General features: G+C 39.3%; 1 protein-coding gene across 6 annotated transcripts in view; it reads right to left on the bottom strand.

The window, feature by feature from the left end:
• Positions 1 to 16,623, bottom strand: part of CAP1 (cyclase associated actin cytoskeleton regulatory protein 1) — a 23,067-nt gene extending 6,444 nt beyond the window's left edge. Inside the window, exons 1-7 of one of the 6 annotated variants that reach the window (XM_025049448.1) lie at positions 16,480 to 16,597; positions 10,686 to 10,820; positions 5,229 to 5,350; positions 4,528 to 4,628; positions 2,944 to 3,021; positions 1,024 to 1,167; positions 837 to 922 (exon numbers count right to left, since the gene is read on the bottom strand). In XM_025049448.1, the coding sequence (XP_024905216.1) occupies positions 837 to 922; positions 1,024 to 1,167; positions 2,944 to 3,021; positions 4,528 to 4,628; positions 5,229 to 5,340 (521 nt within the window). In that variant the 5' untranslated portion in view covers positions 5,341 to 5,350; positions 10,686 to 10,820; positions 16,480 to 16,597. Of the gene's footprint in view, positions 1 to 836; positions 923 to 1,023; positions 1,168 to 2,943; positions 3,022 to 4,527; positions 4,629 to 5,228; positions 5,354 to 10,685; positions 10,821 to 16,461 lie in introns of all 6 variants that reach the window. The other 5 variants (XM_006903970.3, XM_006903969.3, XM_006903968.3 and 2 more) reach the window with 5 other exon arrangements.

Here is a 16,623-nt window from a genome sequence, read left to right as displayed (position 1 = left end):
AAAAAAAATAAAAATAAAAAGCTTCTCTTTAGGAGGAAATACTCCGCATTAACTAATACAAACAGCAATGCAGTATGGTTCAACTTTCCTTTCTTCTTATATACTAGCTGGAAGACTTTATGGTTAGTTAGCATAAGACCTAATTTCCTCAACTGTAAAGTGATGGGGATATAATGGTAGGGTATAATAAAAAAATTGTGATACGTAATTCCAGGTTGCTGGAATGATCAAGGAGGCGCTTGGTCATTAAGGCTTACTCCTTCACAGAATTGTTACTCAAATGTTGGCTGACTGATCATAAATAGAAGGAAGGGTTTGTATAGCTGTGCAGCTAAGTAATAGCTACCTACAGTCACTCCAGCTCAAATCCAGCAATGGAGAACTCAGTTAGTGGACATATGCTGTTAGACATACAATGAATCTCCTTACTTAATACCTACATTGCCCAGGTAGCCTTCTACTCACTTTATGTGACTACATTAATAGTCAAAGTAATTTCCTAGTAAATTTTACTGAATCTTGTTTTGCCATAGGGCCAGTTAGAAATTCTCTTGTCTAAACAGGCAAATTAAAAGGCATTAGTTCATTTTACCTCCAGCAAAACTTCCTAAACCTGGAAGATTAAGCATCAGAATACTAAATGGGCCTCTACCAAGCCTGTAGAAAAAGCAGAAGCAGAAACACTTCCTGCTTGCAAATGTAGCTTCTATGAGCCAATATCTAGCAAACTTTCCACAAAGCAGTCCTGAGACAAGAGAACCAACACAGTAGCCAAGGGTAGCCTTAAGTATCCAGATGGGTTTGCCCTTTACCCCTTGAGGGATGGCTGGACTTACACATCTCTGTACTCCTTGAGGACTCTGTTTGTATAAAATGTGGCAGCATCATTCATTTCTTTCACATAAGGACCAGGCTTGGGAGCCTAGAGAAAGAGAAGGTGTCAGTGAATAAGAGCCTTTCTAGACTTATCTCCTTACCTTTTTCATCCTATCCTTTCCCTCCCATGTTAGATACGCTGCTCACCATTGCCACCCAACCCAGGGCCTGGATACTTTCGCTAACAGCTGACAGGTGATTGAACAACTTGCTGCCTCGGTTCTTCTCCCGCAAGGTTATCACTTCTTGGATTTGCTCTGAGATGGGTGCCAGCAAATCAGAAAGCTTATCCTAGAAAAAGATGTAGGAAAAGATTCAAGTTAGAGTCTTTTCACAAAAAGCTTTGTTGGTCAACTCTGATCCTGAAGGCAAGAATTCTTTATGGATGCAATGAGCATCCAAATAAACTTTGTATTCATCTTATACAGAGTCACATGGCTAAAATGCTGCTCATCATCTCTCTCCTCATAGAATTCCAACTCCTCAGGCTGGATTTTGTGGTTCTTCATGATTAGGACCCACACTCCAGCTATACCACAAAATTCTACCATTTCAGCCACTTGTTTCTTTTCTGTCCCACTAATAGGAGATACTAGTTCATTTCTAGGCCTTTACTCATGATGGGCTCTTCTTTTTCCATTTATCCAAATGTTCTTCATAATTCATGAGGAACAGCCCTCCAAATCCAGCCACACTACAGCATTTATTGTCAGCATAACCAATTGTGGCACATTATCACACACTAGGCTCAAACTATTAATGGACCCAAGTAAATGTTTTTCTTTCTCATTAATTCTTAAAAGACAAGGGCTTTGTCCTAGCCCTATTTTATAATCCTTATAACCTTCAACACATTGCAAACCACACAGCAGCTGCTGAATAGAGATCTGATGAATCGAATGCAATTAGGGGGCTTGGCATCTGAGCACAGGCAGCTTAGCAAAAGGGATGGATCTTGTTTCTGTGTTTTTATCCTTCCTCCAAAGCTCAGTTTCCTGAGCATCTCAATTCTCAGCTCTTAGCATGGAAACAGTCTAAAGCAGGCATCGGCAAACATTCTGTAAAGAGCCAGACAGTAAATATTTCAGGCTCTAAAGACCATACAGTCTCTGTTGCAATTTCTTAACTCTGCCATTGTAGTGCATAAAGCAACAATAGATGAAATTTAAAAGAATGAACATAGCTTTACTGCAAAACCAACCAACCAACCAACCAACCCACCCTTCATTTACAAAATAGGTAGCAGGTCAGATTTGGCGGGCAGACTATCAGAATTGGCTTGCAGGCTATAGTTTGCCAATCCCTAGACTAAAGCAAGGGAAATATAATAGTGTCTTAGGTGTTTGATTTGTTTTGGGGAAAAGGTTTAGAAGAAATGCTTTAACCATTCAAGACAGATTAAGAATTGATGTCTAATATATTTAACATCATCTTATGCTATTTTTACACTATTTAGGCATGCTTAGAGTCCAAAGGTTTTAATACAGCATTAGCAGGAAGACTCATCTTATTATTACCCTTCTGCCTAGGGAAGCCAAATGCAAAAAAAAGAAACAAAACTAAAATCTTGGGCTCGGAGAAAAAAATCTAAATTTTCTCTAGTTCATTTCACACCCTGGCAGCATAAAATTCTGAGGTAGAGTTAAAGGGAGATTTGTTCAACCACTGAAGGATGAAGGGAGAAGCAGTACTTTAGAAGTTTTAGGATCTCCACAGCAGCATGGTTAAAGCCTACTCACAGTGAAGCAAAAGAACCACTCTGTGACCCAAAGGGCTTAGGGGACAATGTGACAAATTTAGCCTCCAATTTCTCTATTAAGAGAAGCAGCAAAGTCTCACAAGTAATGACAGTCCTAAGTAAAATGACAGAAGAAAGGCCAGTAGAGCCCAATAAATACTCAATGGCATATTCCTATGGCACTTTAAGTCTGACTCTACTTCTGGAACTTGGTGTGACTGTACATGAGGCTGGTAGGTCGATTTTAGCACACTGTGATAGCTTAGCAGAAACCTCCCAACTTGTCCTGAGCATCAAACCAAAACAAAATCAACCAGTAGTGAACTTACAGCTGCTGGCTGCTGGCACTGAGAGGCTGTAACCAAGAGAGCTTGCTCCAACTTTAGACCTTTGTAGACCATCTCCGCCTGCCGGAAAGAAAAAGAATCAGCTATCGATGATGAAACATTACAACTGGAGAGGTCTTGAAAAGAATAACCTAGTGGTAGCAAATAACCAAGTGGTAGCAACCCACACACTTTCCCCAGGCATTCCAGAGTCTAAGGACTGATCGTAGAATTACAGAGACCACTGTTCCTGCTGGAACTGATCAGGGATACGTATCTAGGAAATGAGGTTAATCAGAGCAAGCCTTAGATGAGGTCAAGTTAGCAATTGCACATGCAATGGATATAAAGTGTACTCCTGCCCCTCATCACCAAAGAAAACCTCTTTTCTCAAAAAAATAAAGATAGGAAAAAAGACAAAGGCCTAAATTTATGCCTAAAATTCTCAAGGTATTCACTTCATTAGGTTAAAGCTATTAAACAAATGTTGAATCATGATCCATTCTCAGGTAATTAATCAAATCAACTTAATGAGCCATAACCAGCACTTTATTAAGTGAAATAGAACAGAAAATTAAAAAAGAGTGCAGTACATCAGCATGAAATTACTTCCAAACAAAAAGTTTTTAAAAAGTTCAATACAACTAGTATAAGCATTATTTTGTAAAACTTATCTCAGTTATAAATACGGATTTTCTTACTGAAGGTCCTGGTCAAAAAAGTTTAAGAAGTATGAGGCTATAAAATACAAAAGTTCAAATAAGGTAATCTATTTTTTCTGCATGTATATTTTTAAAATATAAAAGTGATACAAGTTAAAAATTTTTTTCAAATGTTAGACTGTATAAAGTAAAAACGCAAACCCCCACACTCCTATTTAAGTCTCGGTCCCACACTCGAGAGCTAACACTATTGCCAACAGATGGTATCTAGGAGACTCAAAATATATCTTCTAAGGATCAGGCAACCACCCTTGTCGAAGGGTCAGCAAGATCCTTAAACATGGTTACTGTTTACAAAGGATCACTCCGATAACTAGCAGGAAGACTCTGCCCAAAGAGAGAGACCAAATATGTATATGAGTGTGGGGTGGTGGTGATGACGTGGGTGGCAGTACGTGAAGGGAAGTGGGTGGAGAGGCAGCAGCACATCTGAAGGGAGGTGGGTGGAACCACCTGTCATTGCCTACTTCATATTCTTGCTGTGGGCTAAGTGTGAAAATAACTCATATTAGCATAAGAAATAGCTATCAAGTATAGTTTTATAAATGCTAAGTCACGATAATGACTCTTTTGAATAAGCCACCCTGGGCTTGATTATATAACATGCTGGGATGAGACTGGTAGCATGTTCTCACCACAAAGAGGAACCAAGCCACATTTTATGCACCAAGCAAGTTATCTGTATAAAAGAAGCCCACGCAGAATATGTGATAAAAGCAAGGGGCCTGGAAAAATCTAAGGAACCATTTACAGTGCCTGGACTCAATACCAGGCAGGAGTTAGCTGGAAAGAAGCTAAGAGTCTCTTAAACCAAGGACAAGAAGGATTTGAAGAAAATGGGAGAAAGAGGGAAAAACATCCTTACATGTTTCTGCACATCTCCTCCAATCTCTTTACTAATCTTCAGGTACTCTGCCACGGAACCAGCAAGCAGTGAGTCAAATGCTTGCACATAAGGAACTGTTCCTGATGAAGATAGGCACACCACAAAGAATCAGTCGTGCATCAGAAAGATTAATTGTTAAAAGGCACTTCCATATAAAGTGGAGAGTCAAGGCTATACAGTAAACAGAATACTAGAACATGGGTCGGGAAATCTAAACCTAGGATCTAGTTCCAATACCACCACTAACTGGTTGTATAACCCTGACTAAGCCCCTTTTCCTCTTTGAGCTTAATTTTCTTTATCTATAAAATGAAAATCAACAAAACGATCCCCCAAGGTTCCTTTTAGCTCTAACATTCGATTGGTGCATATGCAAAATGACCAATATGCCAATCATCTGAAGACAGAAAATTTTATGATCACTTGTCATTTGACTTGTACTGGCGTCATTCTGCTAAAGAAAGAACAGGAAATAGCACACAAGCAGGAAGTTCTTGCATTAAAATAACTTAACCACAGGCCTCCTTGCACAAGTCACTTCCTCTGTTCACAGCAATACGAATTACAAGCTATGAACTTTCTAGATTAAGTGTTTTGGGAAGCTGGCTCCAAAGGAGAGAATACACTGCGAGAGAAAAATTTCAGGCCAAGACACTGAGTCTTCAATGTATATTACTTACCTTTTGTATCACGGTCTCCGTACCCACAGTGCATGTCAGAGGCATGGGATACTGCCTCCAGGCGGCCCACTACTCTCTCCAATCTTTCTACCAGATTTTGCATGTCAGCCATAATGCACCACCTGCTGAAACAGATCAAATGTCATTTGTTGTATTAATATTACATAGTACCTAAGGAGAGAAGACAATAGGGAGTGAAGAGATGCCAATTCTGAGGGAAAGAATCATTTAATAATAAAATGAGATGGAAAAATAGTCTAGCATATTTGCAAAATCATAAAGACCTCAATAAGCAAGAGAACTACCCAACAGAAGGTGTTCACTGAAAGCAAATGTTCACTTATTCAAATACTGAATATTTACAATACCATGAAATATCGTAATTTAGAATTTACAAAGTAGAGTCACATATATTATCTTAGTTTGTGCCTTCCAACAGCTATTCAGGGATGGAAAGATCATTAATTATCATGCTCTTAAGATAGAAAACTTAAGTTCAGTGTCCTTTCCTACAACATTCTGCTGTCTGCATATAAATGCCCAAACCAAGATAAATAGGATACTTAGCATGCCATGCCTTCAATATCTTAGTCTGATACAGGGGGCTTGACATGTACAACTATAAAACAAATAGAAAAAAAAAAATAATAAGGTGATCTAAGATAGGATAATACAGGATTTCAGAAAGGGGAAGAACATATGCTTGGAAGGATCAGATAAGGATAGCATAGAGAAGCTGCCATTTGAGCCAGGCTTCAAATAAGGATGGAGAAGGATCTGGATATGTGGTAGAGAAGAACAGACACATTCAGAAGAGCTTTTACAGATCTTTCACTAATTTATCTGAACTAGCTTCATTCAGTGTCTAATACCCTAAAGAAAGTAAGCTTCACCAGAGCAGTGACCTTCTCTGCTTTGTTCCCTATTATACTCTACCATCTAGACCACTACCTGACAGGTAGAAGACATTCAATAAATACTTATGAAGCTGAATGTCAATGCTTATCGAAAAATTTTTTAAAAATTTAAATAAGTAAATATATATATATGAAGTTAACCTGAAATATAGCATCCCAAAACTCCAAAGGGACAAGTGTTCTGAAAGCTGCCCATTCTATACACATAAATAAGTATTAAATGTTATCGATATATAGCTATTTAAAATGCTTGAGACCATAAGTGAGCTCATAAAAATCAGTGAAATTTCAATCAAAGCCTTGACTTGGGAGAGATACCATTTCAAAGCATTAATTAGTTCAGGTAACTGAAGGAGAATGAACTCAACTCCCTTGAACCTGCTTAAAATGACCATTGCAAAGATGACATCATGCCAGCATATCTCAACTCAACACGTTGTTGTCCCTGTGGAAGAGATAAGCAGCTCACAAGATAAAGGATCCCTGTCCATTCTTTTCGGTGTATGGGCTCTTGTCTCTCTGGGCCCAGTGACTTGCCAGAGAATGTTATTTAAAAGAGAATCAAAGGAAAAAAGGAGAATGTAAACTAAGAAAACCTTGGCCTGAAGACGTAGCAGCAGCCTCTAAGTCTCTGCTCTACTCACAAATAAGCCAGACTAGAAACAGCCAATATATTCTCCCTTATGTTATGCTACCATCACCCGAGTCCCTGAATTACTGCCCATTCTGGGTACTGTCCAGGGACAAACTCACATATAATTCACCACACTCAATAAATCCCAGGGGAAAAGGCAGCAAATGCAATAAGTTCCCAAGCTATCTTCCATTAATAGATACCACCAGTTCTGTTATAAAACATGTTCCTTCATACAAAATGAGTCCTACAGGTTGAGACCAGTGTTAACGTGGAAACACAGTACAAGTATCCCAAAAGATTGCTGGGGTTGGTGAACACTTACCAATCTTAACATCTTAATACAGTTTCATGGGATTTGGTTCCTTTTTTCTATTTCACTTGTAAGCTTTCACTGCTAAACAAAAGCTATAGTTCTGCTGTCTAACTTAAGCAGAATGAAAAGGGACATCACAGCTATGATTTATAGCTAACCTCATTCTACCATTAACCAAATATAGAACAGTAGCTAGTTGTTTGTTGTTGTTGTTGTTGTTGTTGTCGGTGGTGGTGGGATGAAATGTGAGATGTTAAGCAAAAGAATGTCCAGAATTGAAGACACCAAAAGCCACACCTCGTCTCATTGTCTATGCACACATATTCACATTCTTTAGGTGGTCATGTCCACTCTCAAGCCTTCCACTACTATATCACAGTACCATCCAGCCAGTGGTACCACCACAACCACTATAGACTAACAACTCCCAAAGCAGTACATCCAGTTCAGGCCATTCTGGGATTCTGGATTTTAGATCTAGCTTCTACCTAGCCATGTCTACCTGGATGTCTCAAAGGCAACTCAAACTGAAATATCCAAAACAGAACTCATCATCTTCCCACTCCACCACCTCAGTAATCCAGTATTACCATCAATCACCTGACTGACCAAGATAGTAACCTGGTAACTGCTAGGTTAACAGCACGGTCTTCATAGAAGTCTGACAGATTGGAGGTTTGAACAATAGCATTCCTTAGCTCTGTGACTATGAGTGTTAACAAACTTCCTGAGCCTCATCCTCATGTAAAGCAGACAATAGTACAAAATCCAAAGGGCTGGAACTGGTCCTGCTTTATCTCTCAACACTCCCCCAGTTTTATCTCTTGCCACACCTTTCCTCAGCACACTATAGCAATCCAGGACTATGTGCACATTCCAGAAACAATCATGCTTTTTCTCACTTCTGAGCCTTTACAATGCTATCCTCTTTGGTTGGTTGCTTTCTCTTCCCAAATCTGTCCCATCTTAGAACTCCTGATGCCTTTTAAGACTCAACTAAAATACTGCCTGCTCCAGAAAGCATTTCCAGTTTGGTATGCTTGTCCTTCTCAATCTGCCCCCTTCTCCATTAAGTCTCAGCTAAGGAATCACTCCCCAAGAAGCATGTCCAGTATGTGCTCTCACAATGTCATGCACTTTCCTCTACCACACATTTATGATTTTAAATCATTTACTTAATAGTCAACAGGCAATTAGCCACCCTAGGGCAGGGACTGTATCTTTGTAATTTCAGGACTATAAATGTAGTAGGCACTATAAATACAGTAGGTTGGTAAGAGTTCCTGAAAAAAAAAAAAAAAAAATAGTAAGGCCCTCTCTCCCCTCAACACAAGCCTGGATATCTCCTCTCTCTGATGAATCTGGGGAGAAGTGTATTTTTCTACTTCTTTCTTTTTTGCTTGTCTATTTGCAGGATCTTACAAACACTTCCATTTTTCAAATAAATGCTGCTTTCTTGGGCACAAATCACACTGACATAGAGATCTTTAAACCAAGTACCATAAGGAAAATAAAATAAGCTTGTTTATTAGATTATATAACATTAATTTAAAATAATACTCCTTTTTAGCTTTAGGTGCGTTACAGCACCAATCTATTGCTCCTTTTGAGACTTAAAAAACTTCTGTGAGTTATGTTATGAAGACACTAAACTCCATTTTTAGAATGAAAAAGTCGACAGAAAGTTTAAAAAGCTTGCCAGATATCAAATAGCCAGCAGGTAGAGACCCTAGGCCTGGAGCACAAATTTTCTGAATCCTAGTCTGAGGCTCTTCCTACCACTCCACATGTCTTTCAAGCGATTAAGTGACTATGTGGTTCATCAGAGCATACAGCACCCAGTGTTTGCTGAGCACAGCACTGTGGATTCAAAGCCTCTTTATGGTGTCTTTAGTAACATTATTATTAGCAGCTCTCAATTTTCTTCATGGAGGCCAATATTTTTTCACATTCAGGCTAGATGACACATGTTTAGAAGGCAAATGTTTAAAACAAGGGTTTTCTTCAAGTACAGAAATGCCAGAGTGGAAAATGCTGCCTAATCTTGTTCTTTGCTATTTCTGATAACAAGAGCCAAGAACTATGTGTAAACGTCCATAAATGAACATACAGATTCCCAACTATTTAAGCATTCATTATAAAGCTTCAGAAAGAGAGGTGGTATCCTAATTACACAAATCTAAATAAAATTAGGATTCAGGAGATTAAGGTTTGAGTCCCAACTCTGCCACATATTTACTGTATAACTTTAGGGCAGTCATTTAATGGATCCTCATCTAGCACGCAGAGATATAAGGATCAAAGGAGTACATTTTATAGATGAGTAGTCACTTTGGGAGCCTTAAAATACAGTTCAAATGTAAAATGTTACCACTGCACACTGTATGCTAGAATATAGACCCTCCCTCCCACCCTAGGATGAAAATTTATCCATTCTCCTCTCCTGCCTCCAGCCCCATCAAATTGCAGCACCTAGACAACCTGGCACACAGAAGATGCTCATAAAATGAAAGTGCTAAGCACTGCAGTGACTACTGAAGATATAGAAGACGCCTGGTCCCTGCCCTCCAAAAGCTTTCATTCTTATTGGGAAGGCCAACACAGATGAAATGTCAATGGAATAAATATGGAAAATTAATTTTTTTAAAGTTATGTTAGAGATGATATAACTTCACTTGGATCAGGGTAAGTTAAAAGTATCAGCCTTTATACTAAAGTCTTTTCTTTGCAGAATATTGTATGGTTCTGAGTTATATAGTATAAATGACTATGTGTTCTGAGAGTTTAGAAGAAATCAATGAGGACTGGAGGTGGTCTGGTTTCAGGAGGGAAGAGAGGCATCTTGATGGAAAAAGTAAAAGAAAAAAGGGAAGACATTCCAGAGCTATCAGAAGCAAAGAGGGGAAACCAAAGAGGCTATATACAGAAAGTATGAGTAGGTTAGCCCACATAGAGCATGCAGTATGAAGTATGACAGGAAACAAGGCTGGATAAGCCAGGCTAGGTTATGGAGGGCACTGAAAGCCAAGCATATTTGCATTTGATGCTATGATAAATGTGAAGGCATTCAAGGGTTTGAGTGAAGGAATATGATGAAATCAAAATTTTTACAAGTACTGTCTGATAAACAGAATAGCATTTGTAAAAAGAAAGATACTAGGATCTAGGTTAGGTTGAAATAGAAAGATACTAGGGTCTAGGTTAGGTTGAAAGCTGTTGTTCATCTAGCTGTAAAATATGAAGGCTACTGTAAAAAGTATTTTTTATATTTCAAAGGAAAAAATCCACAACATCTAGTGTCTAACCAGATTGAGAAACTAAATTAAAAGAATCAATTAACCTACAAAAATCAGTTTTAGGCACTAAGTAACCAGCACCTGAATTAAGTGCTGTGGAAATATAAAAGAATGATAAAATAGTTTTTCTGCCCTAAGGGAGTCTAGCAGGAGACACAAGGCTACCTTCCACTGAATCACTGACTCTTAGGATAAGGAGGGAGTGTAGAAATCATCTTGTATAAACATCATCTGATACCAGAACAGTACTTTCAACATTCTCAGCAATTAGTCAGGTAGCCTCTGTTCAAATACCTTCAGTGTGGAGAACACGAGACTTCTGGAGGCAGCCCATTCCATTCAGACAGCTCAAAGTATTTAAAAGTTCTTCCTTATATGGACGTAAAATCAGCGTCCCTGCAACTTCCACCCACTGATCCTGGTTCTGCCCTTGGAGGTCACACAAAACAAGTTTGTATTAAACACAGGATAAGTACTAACTGTGGTACTGACTATTGAGGTACAGTAGCATTTACAGAAGGGACGCCAGAGTTGCAAATCCAGTGGCCAAAGAGACTGATGACACTACAGGCAGAAGCATGTTATGCAATGTTCTAGTTAGGGTAAGAAGATGAGGTCAGTTTGGATATGAGGAGAGTGAAGAGACGATGAAGCTTCCAATTATTTCCAATAGTTAGAAATAAAGCTTAGGGAAGGATCAAGGCTAGAGATAAATGTTTGCAAGTCACTGGCAAAGAAATGTCATGAAGTCATGAGAATGGAAAGGCTCTGGGAGAACAATCATGCAGAGCAAAAAGAAACTAGGAGCTTGATTCTCCAGCAATTTCTTTTGTGGTCTGAAACCAAGAAAAATCTGAAATGCTAGTGATTCCTGTCACAGCTGCTTCATACTCTCATTATTCTAACAATTCAAACAACCCAATTCTTCTGCCTATTCAAGGAAGTCGTTCAGAAGTAAATGGAACCAGGTTACTCCTGCAGCTCATAGCTCATCTCACCAGGCAATTAAGCCAGTGGTATGAATTTTACTTGAATTTGTTTCTCTAAGTCATACCCTTAAGTAAAATTGAAAGGAAAGAACTATACAAGTTAGTTTATATACTATGGTAGCCCAACTGATCTGCTTCAAAATGCTTCTCTTGGCCTTGACTTTGTAATTCTCTTCCTGAGATGTTATCCTAAGAAAGTAATCCTAACGTGGGAAAAGTGAGAGGTAGAAGGTGTTCACTGCAATGTTAGCTTAGACTTCTGGTTATAAAGGAATAGCTAAATGTAACTGAGGAAAAAGACTTGACGAAAACACAAAATTTAAAATATTTGTCACAGAGTAATGGGGTTTTCCCTCTATATTTTCTGAATTTTCTTTAACAAAATTGTATAACTTCTTTATACTGAAAACAAACAGCTCCCCTTGGATATATCTCTTAAACTACCACTGAGCTATAAGGCGTTAATTAGTTACATTCCTAACAATATAGTTCTCATCACCAGGCTCTAACATGTCACAAAGCAAGACTAAGTAAGATATGATAATAGGAGATACTTACAAGTTGGCTGTTTTAATCCAGAAACCAAAGAACACACTACTTTGACCCAGCAAAGATGCCATCTAAATCTAACCCAAATCAGGAGCTACTGTTCTTCCCCAAGCATTTGGTTTCGCTGATGAAACCAATGACATTTAGTGCCTGAGTCACTGCCACCTGAGGTTTAGATGAAAAGAGAAAGAAAAGCCTATCTTCTAGGGAGGGAAAGAATCCAACTCAATATTAGCATTTGTCTCCTTCCTTAAACATGGTCCTCTGAAACTCCAGGAGTGAGTAAAGGTGATAACAGTGTACAAGCTGAAGTCAGACTTGGGAAATAGCTGTTTCAATGCTTTGGGGCAAACAGATAACTGCGTGGCCATGGGTTCCTCTCTCTTACATTCAAGGAATATTATGAAGACTAACTTCCTAACAACATTCAGCAGGCATCTTTGACACTATATAAGGAAAAACAGCATTGACTGATTTCAGCTGGGCAGTTGCTTTAAACAGAACAGCATTTCCCATTCTCATGTGTAAACATAGATTCAAGGATGCCATTTGTCCCTAGCCATGATTCAGCTACAACTAGATATATGAAAAGACCTCTGACTGTAAATCTATAATTAACTTAAGTATAGGATTTTTTCCGACCTCTGGAGGAAAAAAACAAAAACAAACCAAAAAAAAAAAGCAAGCTCACTCCTTCCATGAAACATTTCAACTATAACTTCAATAAAGTTTTCCAGTCAGATGGAAAACTTTGACACAACAGGTTTGGTAATACAAGGCAAACAAAGCTGCACTGTAGCTGAGAAATACTTTTAGAGCTATGATTCTTTTTCTGGAGTTTACATAATGGTATATAAAGAAAGTTTCAAAAACAGAAAAAGAAATAGTTTCATGATGGATGCTGTAGATACATTAATTTAAAGATGATAATTCTATAATAATTTAATCAAAATAAACATTGAGTCTCAACATCATAAACTATATGCAATTTAAAATAAAGGCTAATCCCTGTCCACTAAACCAAGCTGTCTAAATGCAGGCAACATTAACAACACAGGAATTTATTATCCCCAATGTAGGAGATATATAAATCTGCTGACTTGCACTGTCAACCAACGCAAAACTCTCTTCTATTGAGTGCCTACTCAGCAGCATTTCTCTATTAACATCACAGCCTCTGAGGAAAAAAAGAAAAAGGCAAGTCCTTTAAGACCACCCAGGAATTCCTTGAATAAACAATATTTTTTGATGTCTCAATGAAACACATGCTTCATTCATTGCAGGGTACCCAGTTCTTCTCATATGCCATACACTATGCTAAGCATGGCCACAGGGCCTGACCTCAGAGAATTTAGTTGGAGAAAAGACACTCACTGCACAATCTTAGCTATGATACTTTCTAAAGCAGTGGTTCTCAATCAGAGACAATTCTGTCCTTCAGAAAATATATGGCAATGTCTGTAGACATTTTTGGTTGTCACACTGAGGGAATGTTACTGGCCTCTAATGGGCAGAGGCCAGGGATACTGCTAAAATCCTACAATGCACAGGACAACCCCACAGCAAAGAATTATCCCACCCAAAATGTCAACTGTGTCAAAGTTGAGAAACCCTTTTCTATCATAATAAAGAGCAAAAGGGAAGTGCAGGAGTATTAACAAATAAAATGCTAATGTAGTAGTTTAGGACTTTGTAAATCGAAATGTCAATCTGCACCATCCAATGAAAACTAATTAGGATAAGGATCACATTGTGGAGAATTCTGTAAATCAGACAATGGAGTTTAGACTTGATTCTTTCGGAATATGAAGCCAGTGACGGGTAATGAGACGAAAATACTTCTTTTAAAAAGATTACTCTGGTTGTGGTAGATAAGTTGAACTATAGGCATGAAAGCCAGCTTAGTAGAAAGTAAAAAAAGAAACTGATGATAACTCAAAGGAATAATCACTAGGACTGGATAAAATATGGCTTGAGGATCCTTAGATTTCAAATCTCAGGTTTAAATTTCAAACCAGAGGGTTCAACTTCCAATGATACTATGCATTTGCTTGTTTAAGTAAAATGAATCTTTGACTCATAATGCTTCACATAAAACTGAGTCACTTTTTAAAAGCTTAGTCCCTGGTTAAAAAATAATTGCAACTAAACAAATGTATGTATAACCAAAAAAGGAGGTGAGGAAAAAGATCACCCCTCAGGTTGGAAACATTTTACAAATTAAACAGCTAACCTCCTCAAGGCAAAAATATACCTACTCTGAATCTTAATACTATCACTCTATTTGCATGATAAGTTGTATTTTGACAAAGTTCAATACTTTCACTGCAACCATTTTATTTAAACTCCTCTGAGACATAAATTACGTCCAACTGATTGAAAAAGTATTTCTAGGGAAGAAAAAGACAGGAAATTTCTACAGAAATTTCTTTCTGCTGGACTGCAATAACTCAAACAACAAGCAAATTGCCAACCACAGAATAAAATCCAAATGCATTAGAACAAGGCATCAAAAGCCCTTTGTAACCTGGCTACCATCTACCTTTTTTGGGGTCTTTATGTCCAAAATTCATTTTCTTTCCGTGCCACCTCCCCAAATCACCCTTCGCTCTCACATTACCTATCTTGGTGAATGGTACCGCCCAGTTCCCTAAGCCAGAGAAACAGGTAATCATCCTAGACTATTCCTACCTCTCCATTCCCATAAGCAACAAGCCTCCAGTTTGAATTCCATCTTTTTAATATTGCTCAAATCTGATTCCTCCTCTTTACCACTGTCATTGTCTTACTTCAAGCCATGATTATGACAACAGCTTCCAAACACTAGTCTATTTCCTCATTATGTCCCTTTCCTCTGGACAGACTGAACTTTCTAAAACAAATCTGACCACATTATATTTCCTACACAAAACCTTTCAAAGCCTCCCCATAGCTTTCAGGATAGGATCCCAAACTCCTTAGCATGGTTTAAAAGGTGCTTCATATTTGACCCCCACCACTTTCCATTTCCTCCACTTCTCCATTACTAGAATTCCAGTCACAGTGAACCAGTCGTGACCTTTCACATGTCCAGATCTCCATGTCCTTACACCATATATCCTGCAAGATTTGGCCTCCCATTTCCTCCTCATAACCTGAAAACCTGACATAGGTATTTCTCCTCTAGTCATATAGTCGTGTGCTCACACAGTACACTAAAACATTGCAAGCCGCCCCTGCTTTACCTGTCTGGCCCCTCTTCTTCCATTCTATGAAAACTGTATTCTTAGCCACTCATTTACTATGTGCCTCACAAATATTAAGGGCTCGAGAAATAATTGGTGAATGATGAATGTGCTGGGCTGCCCTGTTTTTCACTTGAACAGGGATCCCTACAAAGAACTCCAACTGATAGCTCTGATAATAACCTCTACCTTAAAAAGTTATCCTCTCTTCATTGAGCTTATTCCTATTTATCCTTCAAAATTCATCTCAAACTTTGCTTCTGCAGAAGGGATTTTCCTGAGCCCCTTGTTATACACTTCCATAGCACCCTGTTGTTCTTTCCTAAAACTCATCGCATTTATAATAACTTCTTAAATGTCCTTGCAAACAGCTCCATGAAGACAGGATCTAGCTGGTTTTGTTTCAAAACTGCATTCCCTGGATGCGGCAGAGTGCCTGAGACAGAATAAACAGAATTTGTACCGAATTTAATTCTGTGGGGCAAGTAGAGCTCTCCAGTTACAACACGAGCAAAATGAGGCTCAGAGTTACATAAAGCAACTATGGCTACAGATAACTTAGCGATGGAGACAGACCAAACCCGAGCCATCTGATTTCAGGTCCAGAAGTATGCAAAAACCCTCAATAAAGTTAACTTGGCTCTTCGGAATAAAAGCAATAGACCAGGACGAAGCAGAGGCTATCTGAATGCAAATACAAGGACCTGTCCCTCTCTTTTTAAAAACTCCCAGGCATTGCAAACAGGGTGCATTACAAAAAAAAAGTTCTAAGCAGTGGGTGACCTTTAACTTGCTGCCCAAGAGAGGGCACCTACTGGAAGACCACTCCAAGGCAAAGAGAGGTTCCCAGGAAATGAATGGGGGAACGATCTGGGGCTGATAATCTAAGGAGTTGAAGTCATGATTCCGACTCTTTCCTTCACTCGCTATACGATCTTAGACCAGCTTCTTCTCTCCGGGGATCAATTTACCCATCTGTGTATGGGAACGAGATGAAGATTGGGAAGACTAAGGTCTTGGAGGTACCTTTCAATCAGGGCACCTTAAGAATCAGGTCTCCACTGAGGCTGATAACCAGGACTGCGAAATCCAGTGGAGGGGCCTCCTCAAGAGAGCCCGGCTCAGTTGGTCACCCCGGCCCCACCTCAAGAGACCGCGCCCAAGATCCCAGGTGGGCCTGAGGGCCTCCGCTCCTGCCCCCTCAGCAGGATTCACTACGCGCGCACAGACCAGAAAGGCCATTAACAACGCCAGGAGCCAGTGGGCCACGGAGGGGACCCCAATCTCTACCCAGCCGCGTACCCTCACCTCGGAGTTCTGCCTCACCTCCGGACTGCAAACAGCCGCTCTCCACTTCCGGCAAGAACAGCCCAGCAATCTTCGCGCGACCCACTTCCGGGCCCTCACTGGGCGCGGCCCCCCGCCGGAAATGAACGGCCAGCCGAGTCCTCAGGCTAGAAGAGGGCGGGG

The sequence above is a fragment of the Pteropus alecto genome, unplaced genomic scaffold (assembly GCF_000325575.1).
Source record: "Pteropus alecto unplaced genomic scaffold, ASM32557v1 scaffold170, whole genome shotgun sequence".
NCBI lineage: Eukaryota > Metazoa > Chordata > Mammalia > Chiroptera > Pteropodidae > Pteropus > Pteropus alecto.
Note: the sequence above shows the minus strand (reverse complement) of the source record. Positions and strands in the feature narration are given on the sequence as shown.